The sequence below is a fragment of the Thamnophis elegans genome, chromosome 2 (genome assembly GCF_009769535.1).
Source record: "Thamnophis elegans isolate rThaEle1 chromosome 2, rThaEle1.pri, whole genome shotgun sequence".
Lineage (NCBI taxonomy): Eukaryota > Metazoa > Chordata > Lepidosauria > Squamata > Colubridae > Thamnophis > Thamnophis elegans.
Window position 1 is genome coordinate 52,085,909 of NC_045542.1, and position 16,552 is coordinate 52,102,460.

A 16,552-nucleotide genomic window follows, 5' to 3' on the forward strand; every position below is an offset into this window, starting at 1 on the left:
TTTATATATTTCTTCAATGATAGTATTTACACTCTGATGATGTTAGCAGAGGCTAACGAAAACTAAGTGGGTAATATATTTTAAGTTCCGGAGATTGCAATGTCTGTCTCTTCTTTTATAACTACACCTGGAACTTCCTAATTATGGCTTTAGTGAGCACAGGGTGAAATGGAAAAAAATATTGGAGTCCTACCCTGAAGTTAGTCCTGGATTCAAGATACATTCATGACTGATTTATGAATTGGCTCTATGTCAGTGTTACAGAAAGATTGCTCAATTTTATTCCATATGATCAAGGGGTAATGTGTTTAAAACAGGAGCGGATGGTCTATGTGTATCATACAGGTAATCCTTGACTTACAGCACTTCATTTAATGATTGTCCAAAGTTACAGTGGCACTGTAAAAAATGACTTATCACACTCTTTCACACTTATGATAAGCATCCCTGTGGTCATGTGATCAAAATTCAGATGCTTGGCAACTGACTAATATCTATGACAGTCACGGTGTCTGGAAGTCACGTGATCACCTTTTACAATCTTCTGACAAGCAAAGTCAATGGGAAAGCCAGATTCACTTAACAATTGTTAAGAATTGCAAGGGATTGTTAAGAACTACCCTCCCCTGAAAATAAGCCCTCCTCAAAAATATTGCAACACAGTAGCAGCCATAAGGTGACCACGCTTGAAATGTCATTGTTCTCCATGCAGTGAGACTAAGTTGAGAACATCAGTGTGTTCAGAATAAGATGGTCGGAATACTTCTGAATAGAAGTATACACTGAATCTGAATTTGAATACAGACTCCTAATGCCATTCTGTCTCTAAACTTACCTTTTATAATCCTTAATGATAGCCTTACTTACTTAGTTCATGATAGAGATAGATAGATAGTATTGGAGAGGAAATACATTTTTTCTCAAGAGCTAAAGTAACATGTAAGCCTATTGAATAAAGGTGAAAAGTAATCCCTGTTTATTATTAAAGCTTAAAGAAATGTATAGCAGTACTTTAGCATTAACATCAGTGCAAAGATAGAAAATGGGATAAAAGCAGAGTTAGATGATTTCTTAGGCTACACTTCAAAATGAAAATATTGACAAAAGAGATTTTCATTATGAAATATGTGAAACTGATGACTGAGAATAAATAATACATTTTAAAAAGAAAATCTGATTGTATCCCATATAAGCTATGCCTATTTGACAGGATGCTCTATTAACAAAAAAGATGGATCAACTTTCAGTCTGATTTCTGAGAAGTTTTGGAAGTTTTTAAACATTGTGCTTTTGACAAAAAAAAAGATTTCTGACAAGGGAAACAGTACTTTGCATTAAGGTCTTTGGGATTTATTATATGAAATATTTTATGTCTTTGGTCAGAAATAGCCAATTAAGGAGCTATCTATGGATATTTTTAAGTCACATTTGTGCTTTTAACAGAAAGATGGGCTATAAATCCAGTTTTCTTCTATAGAAAATATTTTGTTCAATCAGAGTCTTGCAGTTTCCTGTTTGATTGACTGACTTTATTTGCAACTGATATACTGTATTCTCTTCACTTACTTTATTTTTCTATTATGAAGTAATTTCATATATTACTAGGATCTCATAATTAGCTTTCCCTGGAAATAATGTTAGTGTTGCCCTAGGATGCAGACTCAATTAGGAACTAACAATTAAGGGGAAGAGTGCCTTTTACTTACTGCAATCTAATTTCAAGCAGAGAAAATCTTAGAGTTGTTTAATAAAGCAATGGCATGGAAACCGGTGATTTTTTTTTTAATTGGTTAAAGCCATGATGGTTAAGTCTCTGATTCTATCTTTATCTCAGTAAAATTTGATATGTGGTGGATTCAATTCTTAATAATTATAAGTAACTTTGTAAAAAAGCTAAGTGTTTTATGTTTTTCAGGTTAACTGGAACAAGAACGACTGACAACATATCTGTCTCAAGTCTTTAAATTCTTTTCAATATGGCTGGAAGCATCACCGATACAGGGGAGCTCTACTCTCCTTATGTGAGTGCTTAGCATTGATATAGTCACTTAATGCGTGTTTTATGTTTAGTCCAGTATTAACATGAAAAATTGTAATTTTATGTAGGGCAAATGTGTTCTTGTGCTTGTTTTTTAAATTTTTTTCCAAATTATGGAACATATTACAGCCTGTTTATAAATTGGGCTTTGATACCGAATATTGTTGTGATCATTTCATAACTGCATTGTAATCGACCTAGAAAAGGATTTGAAAATACTAGTAAATGATTATATCTATACTTCATATAAATACAAATTTAAAGAAAGTATTAGTGTATAGCACATTTTTAAAATATTTTTTGATGCCAAAGGATACAGAAACAAGTTTATAAATAAGCAGCAATTCCCTCCAGAATTCAGGCAACAAGTTGTTAAAAGAAGTTTAAGAATGGTTCCTGCTGACTAGTTATATTACATAATAACAAAATGCAGTGAAAAGCCTTAATTATTAAAATATTATAAATATTATTAGAATATTTTGTTTCATGCTGTTTTTCCATTATATATCTTTGCTTAATATTGATGGTGTTGCCTTAGCTTTATTTAAGAGGCAGTAAGATTATAAGCTTGATAGGAATTATTGTATATGTCTCTATAGGTAAGTTAGACATATTCAGACTCCTAATTAGCACAATATTTGATAAAATATAATATGTTCAACAAGAGATAAATTGAGATCATCTTCATGACTCATTATTTCCAAATTGGAAATACTAATAGCAATACTAAGCTTTTTAATTGTTTTTATTCAAAATATGTTATTCAAAAATAGGGTCTTTAGGTGCACAGGGACTCTTACATTATGCTTTAGTAGAAGTGGAATCCAAATCCAAAAAAGAAAATAGAGGAAAAAGAAAAAAAAATAACAAAACAAAACAAAATAATATGCATAAAAGACAAAGATACACATAGATTGTCCCCCTGGTTGAATACTGATAAATATATTTCAACTGGAGCAACTTTCTCTTGCAAAATAGGTCCTCAATTTTTGAATTTCTAAATCTATTTACTAAATTACTATTTAGTAATTACTGTAACATTAAAAATATTACAAATATGAAAATCTATTATCAATCAACTAATTCGACCTACCAACTGTCTGCTGTAAAAAAGCAGTTAACAAATAATCCCAACAGCATGCTAAACTTCAATGCCCTCTGTTAATTATCTGCTATTGTATTTAAATCACAGATAGTCCACAAATGGCTTTTAATCTATCATAAACCCACTACAATCATTATCCCTGATTCATCCAGGATCACGAATCTTTGATTGATTCTTGGTAATAAAATTTTTCCTTGAATTATTTGGGATCTTTCCAAATAGTTGCATTTGAGTTGAGATTATCTCTGCAACACTTGTTCAATAAATTTTCCTATCAATCAAAACACAGCATCCCCCAACAGTTGTCTTCTGGTTGCGTATAATAAGCCTATTCCGCAATTTCCATTTGCTTTCAATTTAACAATTAAAATATAGGCTAAAACAAAGGGAAACTTCAAAACAAAATGTTAAAAGAGAGACTTGCCTATAAAAAAGCAAACAGTGATAAGAAAAGATGGAGACCCAACCATCCACTGCTCTTGCAGAAAATCACAATCCACTAGATTCTCTTCCCAGGCAAGTACACAGTCATCCGAGGGCCATCATGGATTATTCCAAGTTACTCCCGTAACTTAACCCAGAGAACCGGCTTTGGCAGCAAAGTCAGTAGTTTGTTGGCAGCAGAAAAATAATCATCCTACAGCTTAGCGTGCCATTTTCTGGAGACTCAGCAAAAGTGGGGTTTGATAATTTTTATAACAGTTATAAGTACAATTATAAATTTGCTCTTTGTCTAAAATTACATCCCGACTCTGTCCTTTCTATTATCTGATCAGGGACGTGCAGTCACTAGAGGCAGGGGAGGTGGGGCCTCACCAGTCTCCTGAGGGAAAGGAAGAATTTTAAATAATTTTTTTAAATAATTAAAGCCAGGGTAGTTGCTACCAGATTCAAAGTCACAGTGGCTTGGTGTCTGCTCTCAGTGTTAACTATGGGAGGAGGCCAGAGAACTCGTGGCCTCTTTTGCCTAAGGAATTGTTCGCCTTTTAAAAGTTAAGGCGGAGTTAACAAGCGAACACTTTCATATGCAAAAGAGGCACTGATTCTCCCGCCTCCTGATCGGGGAGCAGCGAATCATGCCTTAGGAGCACGCTTACGTTAGCACGCTTACATTGGGCGGACAAGAGGAGAGTTGAGAGAGTTTCCACAGCTGGAAAAGGTGGATCGGACGGAGGGAGGGGGGGATTCAAATGTATTGTAATTTAATTTGTAATTTGTAATTTAATAAAAAATTTAATTTTTTATTGTGAGGTTTGTGTGTGTATTTTTTTTTTTCTTTCTTCACAGCGGTGGGGTCAGAGGAGGCAGGGGGGCGAGGCGACGGAGCACGGAAGCGGCAGGGACGTTCTCGCCGCTGTGTTTCAACAGGCCAGGCGTCTCGCATTTATGTCCGCCATAAACGCGAGACACCTGGCCTGTTGGACACAGTGGTGGTGGTGGGAGGAATTGGCTGGGTGGGCTGGCTGGCTGGGGAGGGGAGACCCCTTTAAAGCCCAGCATCGAGTGGGGAGGAGGAGGAGAGCGGTGAGTCCAGGCAGGGAGCAGGTTGGGCGAGGGTGGGTGGGCTGGCTGCAGGCTGGGGCATCAGGATTGTTTGTATGAGGAGGCAGGGGGGGCAAGGCGGTGGAGCGCGACGGCGGCGAGAAGCATCTCAGATGGAGCCAGGACACCCGGAAGGCAAGCCGGCACTTAAAGGCATGCCGAAGTTCCGACTTGCCTTCCGGGTGTCCCGACTCCATCTGAGATGCTTCTCGCCGCCGTCGCACTCCACTGCCTTGCCCCCCCTGCCTCCTCATACAAACAATCCTGATGCCCCGGCCTGCAGCCAGCCCAGCACCGAGCAGGGACGAGGAGGAGTAGGAGTAGGAGAAGCCAGGTGAGTCCAGGCAGGGAGCAGGTCGGGGGAGGGGTGGGTGGGCTGGCTGCAGGATTGTTCATCGGAGGAGGCGGGGGGCAAGGCGGTGGAGCGTGACGGCGGCGAGAAGCAACACCCCCGCCACTGTGTCCGACAGGCGTCTCGCGTTTATGTCCGCCATAAATGCGAGATGCCTGTCGGACACAGTGCCGGGGATGTTGCTTCTCACCGTTGCTGCAGTCTTGCCTCACCAACGGTAACCGTCACCGCACGTCACTGTATCTGATGTATCTTATCTAACCATCAAAATCATAACTCATAAATTCATTTTTTCTGTTTTATACAAAAATGTTGATAAAAGGTTTCCAATAATAAACTTTCCAGATTGCATTTTCTCTGATCAAACAAATCAGTTTGGCGATCTCAGCAAGTTTTGTCATCTTCACCAACTATTTATCCGTTGTAGGTATTGCCACAGCTTTCCATCTTTGTTCATACTTTCCATCTTCGTTCATACTCACTGAAGTTATAAAATTCTTTTACTTTTTTTCTCAACTGTCCATCAATCCCAAGAAGAGGTGGTTACAGCACTTTCTAGATTACTTAGTTCATAGGATAGTAAGTTTTCCAAATAAAGCCAGATCATTGTAATGTTAAATTACAAATTGCATTACATGTTGTGATCCAGTTAAAAGATGCATTTGCTGATCAGATGCTGATCAGAACACCAGGATCTTGTTCTCCCAGAAAGAACATGATGTTTATATATTATTATTATACAGTCTTTGAAGGCTATTGTTTAAACTTATGCCAGAAATCTATGCTATTTTGTGCTCTTGGTTCATTTTATTCATATATTGTAGATCCAGAAATAAATGTACTTTGACAGTGAAGATAGGAGTTCTATAGAGAGAGCTGCTTTATATACAGAATTTCTAATAAAGCAGTTGAAGGCAACAGTGATACTTTCTTTTATTTTCCCCTTCTTTCCCCCCCTTTTGTGTTTCCTACAATTCTGATAGGTATGGTAAATTTTACAGGATTTGGCTTTTTTTCTGCCATTATCTTGTGCTTTTAGGAAGTGTTCTACGTTTAGTATACTATATGAATTTCTTGCTCAGAATTGGCTTTCTGCCAGACTAATTCTCTTTGTATTGTACTTTTGGGTGCTTTTTGTGCAATGGTTTCCAAAGCCAGCACTATCTGGGTAGGTAGCTCACTTGAGAATTTATTGATTTATTTCAGAACTTAGTACGAATGCTTCCTTATAATGTGCAAAAGAGCTTTTACAGGAGTATAACAAAATGGAGTAATCCAGTATTCTTTGCCATTTTGTCAATTGTCTCCCAGCACATGAACTATACTTCAAGTTGTTAAACTCTATTTGGGAAATGCTGATAGTGAAACAAATTTAAGGTTTTCACATATATAAAGAGGGAAAGGAAGGTGAAATAGGCTAGGAAGCTGCCTGAAAGGAAGTTGCTGAACTTGGAAAAAGGAGCCAAAGATAGTTGGCAAACTAAATCGGATTTAAGCAGTTTTGGCTGCTGAAGAAGTGTAGGTTCTAGAAAAGATGGAACACAAGATTACCAAAGATGTAGGCAGACCAGGCTTCAAGAAATAAATCCACCTCGCAGAGAATTATGGAAGAAGAAAAAGATAGTGATATGTTATACCAATGAAAAGTAATATATTGCTAGATAAATTTCATAGGAAACCCTTGGTTAATTTTAAGGATATTTTTTATGTCTTGCAGGAACATGATGAGAATTAATGCAAGTAGGAAGTTCTGGTAGGTAGGAACAGATGGTAGCAAGCCAGATTTAGATTGCTTTGACCATGGTGACCTTATTTAGTTCCACCCACTGCTCTACTGGCCCCATTAAGCACATGAGATGCATTTGGCAAAGTCATTGACTGAGACATTTCTTTGCAGGCTTATACTATGCCAAATGAACCGCCTCCATGGGTTGAGGAAAAGAACCCTTCATATCATAAAGCAATATTATTACTGGAACAGTTAATATGAACTAACAAAGATTATTGCAATGTGCTCTACATGGGGCTGCCCTTGAAGAGCATCCGGCGACTTCAGCTAGTCCAGAACGCGGCCGCGCGAGTGATCATGGGCGCACCACGGTTCGCCCATATAACACCAATCCTCCGTGAGCTGCGCTGGCTACCTGTTGATCGTCGGGTGCACTTCAAGGTCTTACTTACCACCTATAAAGCGCTCCATGGTAGTGGATCTGACTATTTGAGAGACCGCCTCCTGCCAATTACCTCCCTGCGTCCCATCAGATCGCACAGAGTAGGCCTCCTCCGAATTCCATCCGCCAGTCAGTGCCGACTGGCGACTACGCGGAGGAGAGCCTTCTCAGTTGCAGCTCCGACATTATGGAACAACCTCCCCGTGGAGATCCGTACCCTCACCACAGTCCAGGCCTTCCGCACAGCCCTTAAGAACTGGCTATCCCGTCAGGCCTGGGGATAGGATTACTCTCACCCCGCCCGAATGTTGAGTGAATGTTGTGTTTTTATGATCAATTTTCTTTTAATCACGATTTTTTTCTTTTTAAGTCTTGTCTTGCACTCCCTTCCCTTCACTGTTGTAAGCCGCCCTGAGTCCCCTCAGGGAAAAGGGCGGCATATAAATTTCCAATAAAATCCTAAAAAAAAAAAAATTTTCATTGGGCAGTTAGACTTCTGAAATCACATAGTCATAATACCTGAGTTTGGATTGCTCATGTGGAGATTGGTACTGTATATTGTATACCCAATTTGTCCAAAGGTGGAACTAATTTAAATAGTTTCTATTAAATGTTTCTGTTCTTTCATTGCAGGTTGGCTTGATTTATATGTTCAACCTCATAGTTGGCACAGGAGCTCTAACCATGCCAAAGGCCTTTGCTGCTGCTGGTTGGCTTGTCAGCCTTATTCTAATAATGTTCTTGGGATTTATGAGGTAAGATTTTGCTACATGTTACTTCTGTTAAGTTGGCTAAAACAAGAGGTATGTAGAGATATACCTGGGATTAGCTGCAGCTCATTCGACACCAACTTTCTTTGTTGTATATTTTCAGCATGGTCACCAGCAAGTAGGGTCAACATAAAATATGCTGCTTTAACTTAACATAGTTCTGTAAATCAAATTCAGCAGCATCTTTGGACCCACTGGAATCACATCTTGAAAACTAAGGTTAAAAAAGTTGAGCTGGTAAAAGACCTGAGCAACAGTGACATGACCCACAGAATGGAATTGGGGATCACAGTGGAAGAAATAAGAAACCGTGTCTTTTGACCTACTTTTGCTGCCAAAAGTTTTAATTGATTTTTGGCAAATTGAAATAGCACAGTAAATAATAATAGCAATAGTACTTAGACTTACATACCACTTCACAGTGCTTAACAGCCCTCTCTAAGCAATTTGCAGAGTCAGTATATTTCCCCCAGCAATCTGGATCCCCATTTTACCCATCTCAAAAGAATGGAAGGCTGAGGTCAACCTTGAGCCTGGTGAGATTCAATCTGCCAAATTGCAGCAACTGGCAGTCAGCAGAAGTAGCTTGCAGTACTGCACTCTAACCACTGTGCCATTGTGGCTCATACACACTCAATACACACTTATTTTAAGTATAATGATACAATTTTTTAAAAAAATAAATTATTTCCTGTGTCAAGTTTTATTCTTAGTAATTACATAGATACATCTATTTTCTTTGTTATTACTGCCTTTAAAAAATATCTCAGTTTAATCTATATCCTTGAAATTTCCTGGTGTTCTGTGTGACCTGTTTTTTTTCAGCCTAGACCTACTAATGTTTCACCACCTGGAACTATATGAAAATATAATTGCCCTGAAAATTAGATGCCATTCCTAAATTTTATGAACAATACTCTTTGAACAAATGTATCCTATTTTAATGCCATTCTTTTTATACTGTTACATAGGCACTTCTAATGCTTTACTGGGTTGTTTACTTAGCTGCTATTGTTAAAGTTAATGGAAGCTGAATGTCTTCAGTTTGTTAGGCAATTAACACATGAAGATAGCTTAGGAATTTGTTGGTGAATTGAATTATTATATACTGAATATCATAGAAGAAGTGTTTTCTGAATAGTCTAATACAGGCCTGTCAAATTGGCGGCCTGTGGGCCAGATGAGTCATGCGCAGGCCAAGCCCACCCCAGCTTTGCAAAGGCAAAAAATGTTTCAATACGTCATGATACATCATGTGACACAATCAAGTTTGACACCTGTGGTCTAATAAATGTAGAAAATTCTATTTTACATATGTAGTATATCCAGTAATAATTGTTTCAATGAAAATTAATTTGCTGCAATCAGATTGTCTTTTCTAAATTATGTTTCATAACTAAAGTTCCATGTCTATCTTTGCCTAATGTATACATTGAAATTTTAGTTCATTTCTCCTGAGCCCTGGTGGTACAGTAGTTAGAATGCAGTATTACTGGCAAACTCTGCCCACAGGCTGGAGTTCGATCCTGGCGGACTTAAGGTTGACTCAGCCTTCCACCCTTCTGAGGGTGGAAATGAGGACTCAGATTTTTAAAGGCAATATGTTGACTTTGCAACCCACTCAGAGAGTGCTATAAAGTATAAGGAGTGGTATAAAAGTCTAAGTGCTATTGCTATTTAAAATAACTCTTGTAAAGCAAGGAGGTTACAGATCTCGCTGTGAAAACTAAATGCAGTGCAAATGCATTGCTTAAAAGTATCTATGGTAAAACAAGAAAACATTGAGTTGCAATGGAAAGAAGAGATACAGTCAAGAATGTATAGTGATGCCTGAATGTAGAAAAATGACTGCCTGGAACAAAAGAAGTCCATTCAGACGGTTTAGTCTCATAGAGAGAATGAATGAGAATTAAATCATGAAACCAAAATAATGAAGGAAAAGTGAATGGGAAAAGAGGAGGGAGAGTTGGAATTGGATGAGATCTTGGAAAAAGAGAAACATAAGAAATTCACAACACACCTGAGCAGCCATGATCCCCACCCCAGCCAGTCAGTCCCACCTGACCTACTTCTTGTCTGGCCGGCCGGCTGGCATAAAACCTCACCTGCTGTTCTCCTTCTTGTCCTCCCTGCTCAAGCGGTGACGTATGCAGGCAGGGGCTGGCTTACTGGGTGAAAGGGAGGCACTCCGAATACAGTCAGCCTGCAGGATAAGATGGTCCCCAGGGACGCCAGGCCCCGTGCATCTCGCTGCCTCTTGTTTGCGTGCCAGTGGGGTGGGGGCAGCCCGCGGATCTAAGGCTGGCCACTTTCTGGCCCGGATGGCCACCACCGGGTTGTAGATCAGCGCCCAGTTGACCTGGGTGGGCCAAGGCACCATGGGCCTTTCCTTTGCTGTTTCACAGGTCAGATCTGGCCAATGGGCCTTGAGTTTGACACCCCTGCTCTAGATCATGGTTGCCCAACCTTTTGGTTTGCCTGGGCCTTATTGAGTGAAGAGGAATTGCATTGGACTGCATGTAAAATATATAACATAGTTAATATACATAAATAATAAATTTACTTTATTTTTCAGTTTTTTATTACCTTGTGGGGCCTGATTATTAGCTGTCCAGGACCTGGTCTAGATGATATGGTTCTTCTCCCTACCCCGACCAGTAATGTCCCCTGGAGCGGAGTAGGGAGACAAAGATTGTATGTTGTGCAGAATAAAAAAATAGATTTAATCTCTCCCATTAATGTTTGCCTTAAGTATAGAGAATTAATGGTAATGGATCAGTTTTATACCTCTGAATGAACTTTAAAAGTGCACAGAACATGCAAGAATTTGTTCTGTACCATGCACACAAAAAAGATGTAAATAAAAAAAATGACCTAGTTCCCTTCTTAAATGCTTTCTATACACTGTGGTCATTAATGGTCTGTTTAAATTTGTGGATTTGTTAGATAACTGCAACTAATTATTTACCTACATTTAATTGTTCTACTGTGAGCATCATTACCTTCCATTGTAAAAGTATTTTCTTAAACAGATTTTCTTGTATTCTTTCTCCCTCAGTTGAGACCATGTTGTTTGCAAATTAATCTTATAAATTACTAGTGAAGGCATTGAAAAAGTGCTGGTTTCCTTGGATGGAAAACACAAATCTTTACAGATTGCTTCTGAGCTTTGTAAAAGAGATTATTTTAAAACTTTAAGGCTTATCTATAGTTTCCTACCTTGTGCTTTGATTTCTCTTCCTGTTCATTTCTTTGTATTGATAGGTTCTGTTCCAATTTGTAATTATTTGTTCTATTTGTATTGTATTGTCCTTCAAATTTTTCTTACTACTGTCAATTTGAAAATGTTTCCTGCAGTATTACTCTGATATTTTCATTTCTGTATAAATACTTCTGAATCTGTGATATCCCTGAAATATGTTTTATATAGTGAGAAGCCCTTAGGGGGAATTGTTTTTTAGGCCCCTGGGAATGTTTTTGTGTGTGTGTGTGTGTGTGTATGTATACACACACACATACATATACATAAAATATATATTAATTATAGCAGAAATGATTTCTCATTCAATTTTTGTAAATTAGTTCAAATTGTACAGCAGGAAAATATTATTTTTGAGAATTACATTATTTTATCCTTTGCTCATTTTTGCTAAAAATAAGAAACAAAATAACTACCTAAATGGGTGAAAGCTCAACAAATCAAATTGTAACATTGATCTCTTAATTAAAGGATCACTTACTCCCAGTTATTGTCTTAGTAGATCTTAAAAAGTATTTTCAATCCCTAATGCATATCATTGTATGTGAACCACTGATCTATTTCCATATACTATGGTAAATTAGGATTTTTTAAATTATGGTTTGTAAAATAAATATAACCTGATTTATATATACTAAAGTGTAATTGGTAGCTCAAACCTGCCACATTTATTACTTAATATGATGTGTAAAACCAGCCCTGGTATATCCATATAATCTAACTATTGCTGTTCTAGTCTTTTCTGTAAAGAATGGCATAAATACATTAATTGTCCCAATGGTTATTATCTACTGTTTCTGTGATACAACTGCTATCTGACTAAATAATAAAGTCAATGATGTAATAAAAATCTATGAAAGAGAGCCAATTTGGCATAGTGGTTAAGGTATCAGGCTACATCATGAGTTTTAGTCCTGTCTTTGTATAAAGCCAGCTGGGTGACTTTGGCCCAGTCACTTTCTTTCAATCCTAGAAAATAGACAATGGCAAACTTCTGAAAAACCTTGCCAAAAAAACTTCAAGGACTTATCCAGGCAACTGGACAAAATTGAACAAGGGGGGGGGGTATACCTATCCTAGCTTTAATTTCAGTATTGTAGTTCTTTGAAAATGTTGGAATAAAATCTGTCACAAATACGTAACATTGCGTGTTCCAAATGTGTCTTTTCCATCCATCTACAATATTTTAGTCTGGTTAATTTTATTAAGCTTTGCCATTTGACTCCTATCATTGAAGCTGGCTGGGAGAAAAGCAAAGTGTCAAGGGAAGCTAAGAATTGGAAGACAAACTAACTTGAGTTCTCCAAATCACAACTGATACCAAGGTGTAAAAATTAAAGTCCCACCCCTGCTTTATACAAAGGAATTTTGGGAAAAAAGTTGGCTGCCTGCATCATATCTAACTTTGCTTTCAATATTCAACATTGTCTGAAAACTTCTCAGAATAGAGCTTGAAAATGAACGTGTTAATATAAATGGAATATTGTGAATCATTTCTGTTTTAAAATAACTGACGTTTTCTAATTCTCTTATAGCTACATGACGACAACTTTTGTAATGGAGGCCATGGCTGCAGCTAATGCTCAGCTTCACTTAAAGAGAATGGAAAAGCACAAGGTTTGTGTGGCATGTCTTAATCTGATATCTCTCCAATCATACTGTTACGTAGTAGGAAACTTTTAATATTGCTCTTGTGCCTGCCCTTAAAATACAGCAATAAATTCCCTACCATTCTGCAATTTTTTTTGTAAACAGCATTCTTTTCTCTCACTAAATTGGATATTCAGTATGATGGGGGAACTGGAATTCTAAGCATCTTAAAGACCCCATAGCTAAACAGTTTTGCTATTTTTCCAGTAAATGTGTTTTTAATTTAGTACTTAATTTTTTTTTACTTAGAATTCTACAATAATTCTTCATTTTTGAGATCTAGCTTAATGTCTTACTCTTCTAGGAAGATGATAATGATGATGATTCTTCATCTGAAGTTTCTGATAGTGAAGTTCTCCCAGATGTCTATGAACGATCAGAAACACGGCCTATTCTATCTGTGCGTAAGTATCTAGCTGATTCTACTTTCATCTTGATAATATGTAAGAATCAATCTCTCTCTACAGTTCTTTGCCAAAGGCAAGTGAAAAAAGATCCCCATTCTTTATTTACACTTTCTGTAAATAATACAAGTGTGTCAGGAAATCAAACATTAGTAATACTTTGCAAACCATATTTTAATTGAAAAAAATAGTTTATCAAAGTCAAAAGCTTGCTCTTTTTTTGCAGCTGACCAAAATGCATATTTAAAAAATATTTTTCTTGATTCCAGGCCACATTGCTTGCAACAATGGTGTCCTTGTAATATACATATTTTGTCCTTCTTTGCAATGTTGGATACATAGTTGGATAACTCTCAGAACAAACAACATCCCCATCCTCATTGGTTTCAGTAATACACGCCAGATCTCCCTGCTTGTCCATCCCTAAATAATGAATGAAGGTGGTTTTATTGCAGAAGATAAGCATTAATCCACAACATTATGAGGCCAGGTTCCCTGATAATCTGGTTACCAAGCCCTTCAAAAGCATTAGAACAGAAGATCACATCAAGATTGGGAATTTCTCTTTTGTCTCTTCCTGGTTATAGTTTTCTTTTTATTGATACTACTTATTGATACTACTTCTATATAAGTGACCCAGATAAATGTATTCTAAATGTAATATATATATACATACATACATACATACATACATACATACATACATACATACATATGTATAGGTTCAAATCCCAGTAAGGGTATGGCTAGCTGATGAGAGCTAAATAGCTTGAAATAGATCTATACTAGTCTCCCTTTATTTATTTATCAGCACAAATACAACAAAATGTAACAAAAAGGCAACAGTAAAAATATTGGGTTTCTGCCTGGATGGTCTCTTGTGACGAGCCGAAGGACAGAGAATGGAAGTAGTGATAAAAATCTTGTGTGTGTGTGTGTGTGTGTGTGTGTGTGTGTGTGTGTGTGTATATATATATATATATACACACACACACACACACACACACACACACACATACATACATAGACACACATACACGCACATACATACATATATACATATATATACATATGCATATCATATGCATATACATCATATACATATACATTATACATTATACATATACATATACATACATACATACATACATACATACATACATACATACATATATATATATATATAAAGTCACAACCCCTGGTATGCTCAAATATGGGAGGAAGTTCATTGCTTCCATTCTCTGTCCATTGGCTCGTCATAGGAGACCATTCAGACAGAAACCCAATATTTTTACTGTTGCCTTTGTTAGTCTCCCTTTATTTATTTATCAGCACAAATACAACACACACAAACACACACATACACACACACACACACAAACACACACACATACATATATATATATATGAAAGTAACTGCTCTGTTGCATCAATATCAATGATTGGTCAGTTCACTATTTAAAATTAGGATATGAACTTTTTACTCCATTTCTTATCAAGCTTAGGTACAGTATCATATTTAGTAGGTTCCCAACTTTATCATATTCAACTTTATCATATTCTACTTCTTTAAATTTGATTGGCTTATTAACTACTCATTTTGTGTAATTACAGTGAATAACAACAATCAGAAATATATGTAACATTATTAGAATAAACTTATCTTTCAATGTTTTGCACGTTTACCTTCATAAACCATGGGGAAAATGTCTTTAAAATGGTGAACATAGCTCCCCCCGCCGTTACTTAATCTTTTGGGTCATCAACCAAATCTTTCAGCCTATTTAAGCAGCTGTTCTCCTTCAGAGAGGGAAGAAGGAGACACTTTTTTTCTTAATTCTGCCCCATAATTAATCATATACATTACTCAGTAGTACAACCAAAGGAATCATTTAAAGGATGAAAAACAAGAGAAGATTGAGAAATTTAACTACAAAGCAGTTTAAAATGAGTTTTAAAAATATGCCTCTATTGTAACGTTTCTTTCTTTTTATTATATGTATATATGCCTACCCTGTTTCCCTGAAAATAAGACCTCATTGGATAATAAGCCCAGTTGGACTTTTGAACGCATGCGCTAAAATAAGTCCTCCCAAAAATATTGAAACACAACAGCAGCCGTGAGGTGACCACACTCACTGCCTCCTGCACCTCAAAAATAATGAGACCTCCCTGAAAATAAGGCCAAGTGCTTATTTCAAGGGTCAAAAGAAAATAAGCCCTGTCTTATTTTTGGGGAAACATGGTATTGGTACCTCATAAACAAGATACAGGTAGTCCTCGACATATGACCACAATTGGGATCAGAATTTCCATTGCTAAGCAAGGCAGTTGTTAAATGAGTCGTGTCCAATATTAAGACCTTTTTAGCTGCAGTTAAGTGAATCACTGCGGTTGTTAAGGGAGTCACATTGTTGTTAAGCAAATCCCCCTTTTCCCATTGACTTTGGTTGTTGGAAGCTGGCTGGAAGAATCACAGATGGTGAACATGTGACCCCAGGACACTGCAACCATTGTAAATACACGCTGGTTGCCAGGTGGCTAAATTTTGATCAGGTGGTTATGGGGACACTTTGATGGTCATAAGTGTGAGGATCGGCCATAAGTCATTTATTCAGTGTTATTGTAATTTTTAATAATTGTTAAACACATAGTTGTAAATTGAGGACTTACTTGTGAAAGAAATGGTTTATAACATGAATAGCGTGGACTTATTATGGGTCTAAAATATTCCTTCTAATTTTCAGAGAGACGAGGAGCACCTAATATTTTTGAAATCACAGAAAGGGTAGAAATGGGTCAGATGGCCTCCATGTTCTTCAACAAAGGTAACTATTTTTAAGGCCCTGTTTTATATTTCGGATATGTTTTTTGAGTTTTTATTTAAACCTTATCTGGTTCATTTCCTAAAACATGCTTACAGTTTTTATTTGTGGAATACTTACAAGTAAACACAAACTAGGAAACACTTAATACAGAAAATGAAGTACTGCTAAATTATTGCCAAAAAGCTTTCAATTTCCTTCTATCCCCGCCTTTCCCCCTTTCCTCTTCCTCCCTCAATTTCCTCCTAAGTATAAGTTTTATTGGTGATGGCCTGGCTAAGAACATCTACATTATCCATACATATGTTATGGAAAATAGATCAAACATATGTAAGTGATAGTTCCCAAGATCTGGGACTGAATAAGCCTTTGTATGGAATCAGGGGCCTTTGGCTTCTTCTTCATTAAGCTTTGTATTCACAGCAAAGGTTGAAGT

The 16,552-nt window shown here is 37.1% G+C and overlaps 1 protein-coding gene across 1 annotated transcript in view; it reads left to right on the forward strand.

Moving 5' to 3' along the window:
* Window positions 1-16,552, forward strand: part of TMEM104 (transmembrane protein 104) — a 75,445-nt gene that overhangs the window by 1,861 nt on the left and 57,032 nt on the right. Inside the window, exons 2-6 of the mRNA XM_032210027.1 lie at window positions 1,916-2,021; window positions 7,842-7,963; window positions 12,773-12,854; window positions 13,192-13,291; window positions 16,039-16,119. Coding sequence (XP_032065918.1) covers window positions 1,977-2,021; window positions 7,842-7,963; window positions 12,773-12,854; window positions 13,192-13,291; window positions 16,039-16,119 — 430 coding nt within the window. The 5' untranslated portion in view covers window positions 1,916-1,976. The remainder of the gene's footprint in view (window positions 1-1,915; window positions 2,022-7,841; window positions 7,964-12,772; window positions 12,855-13,191; window positions 13,292-16,038; window positions 16,120-16,552) is intronic.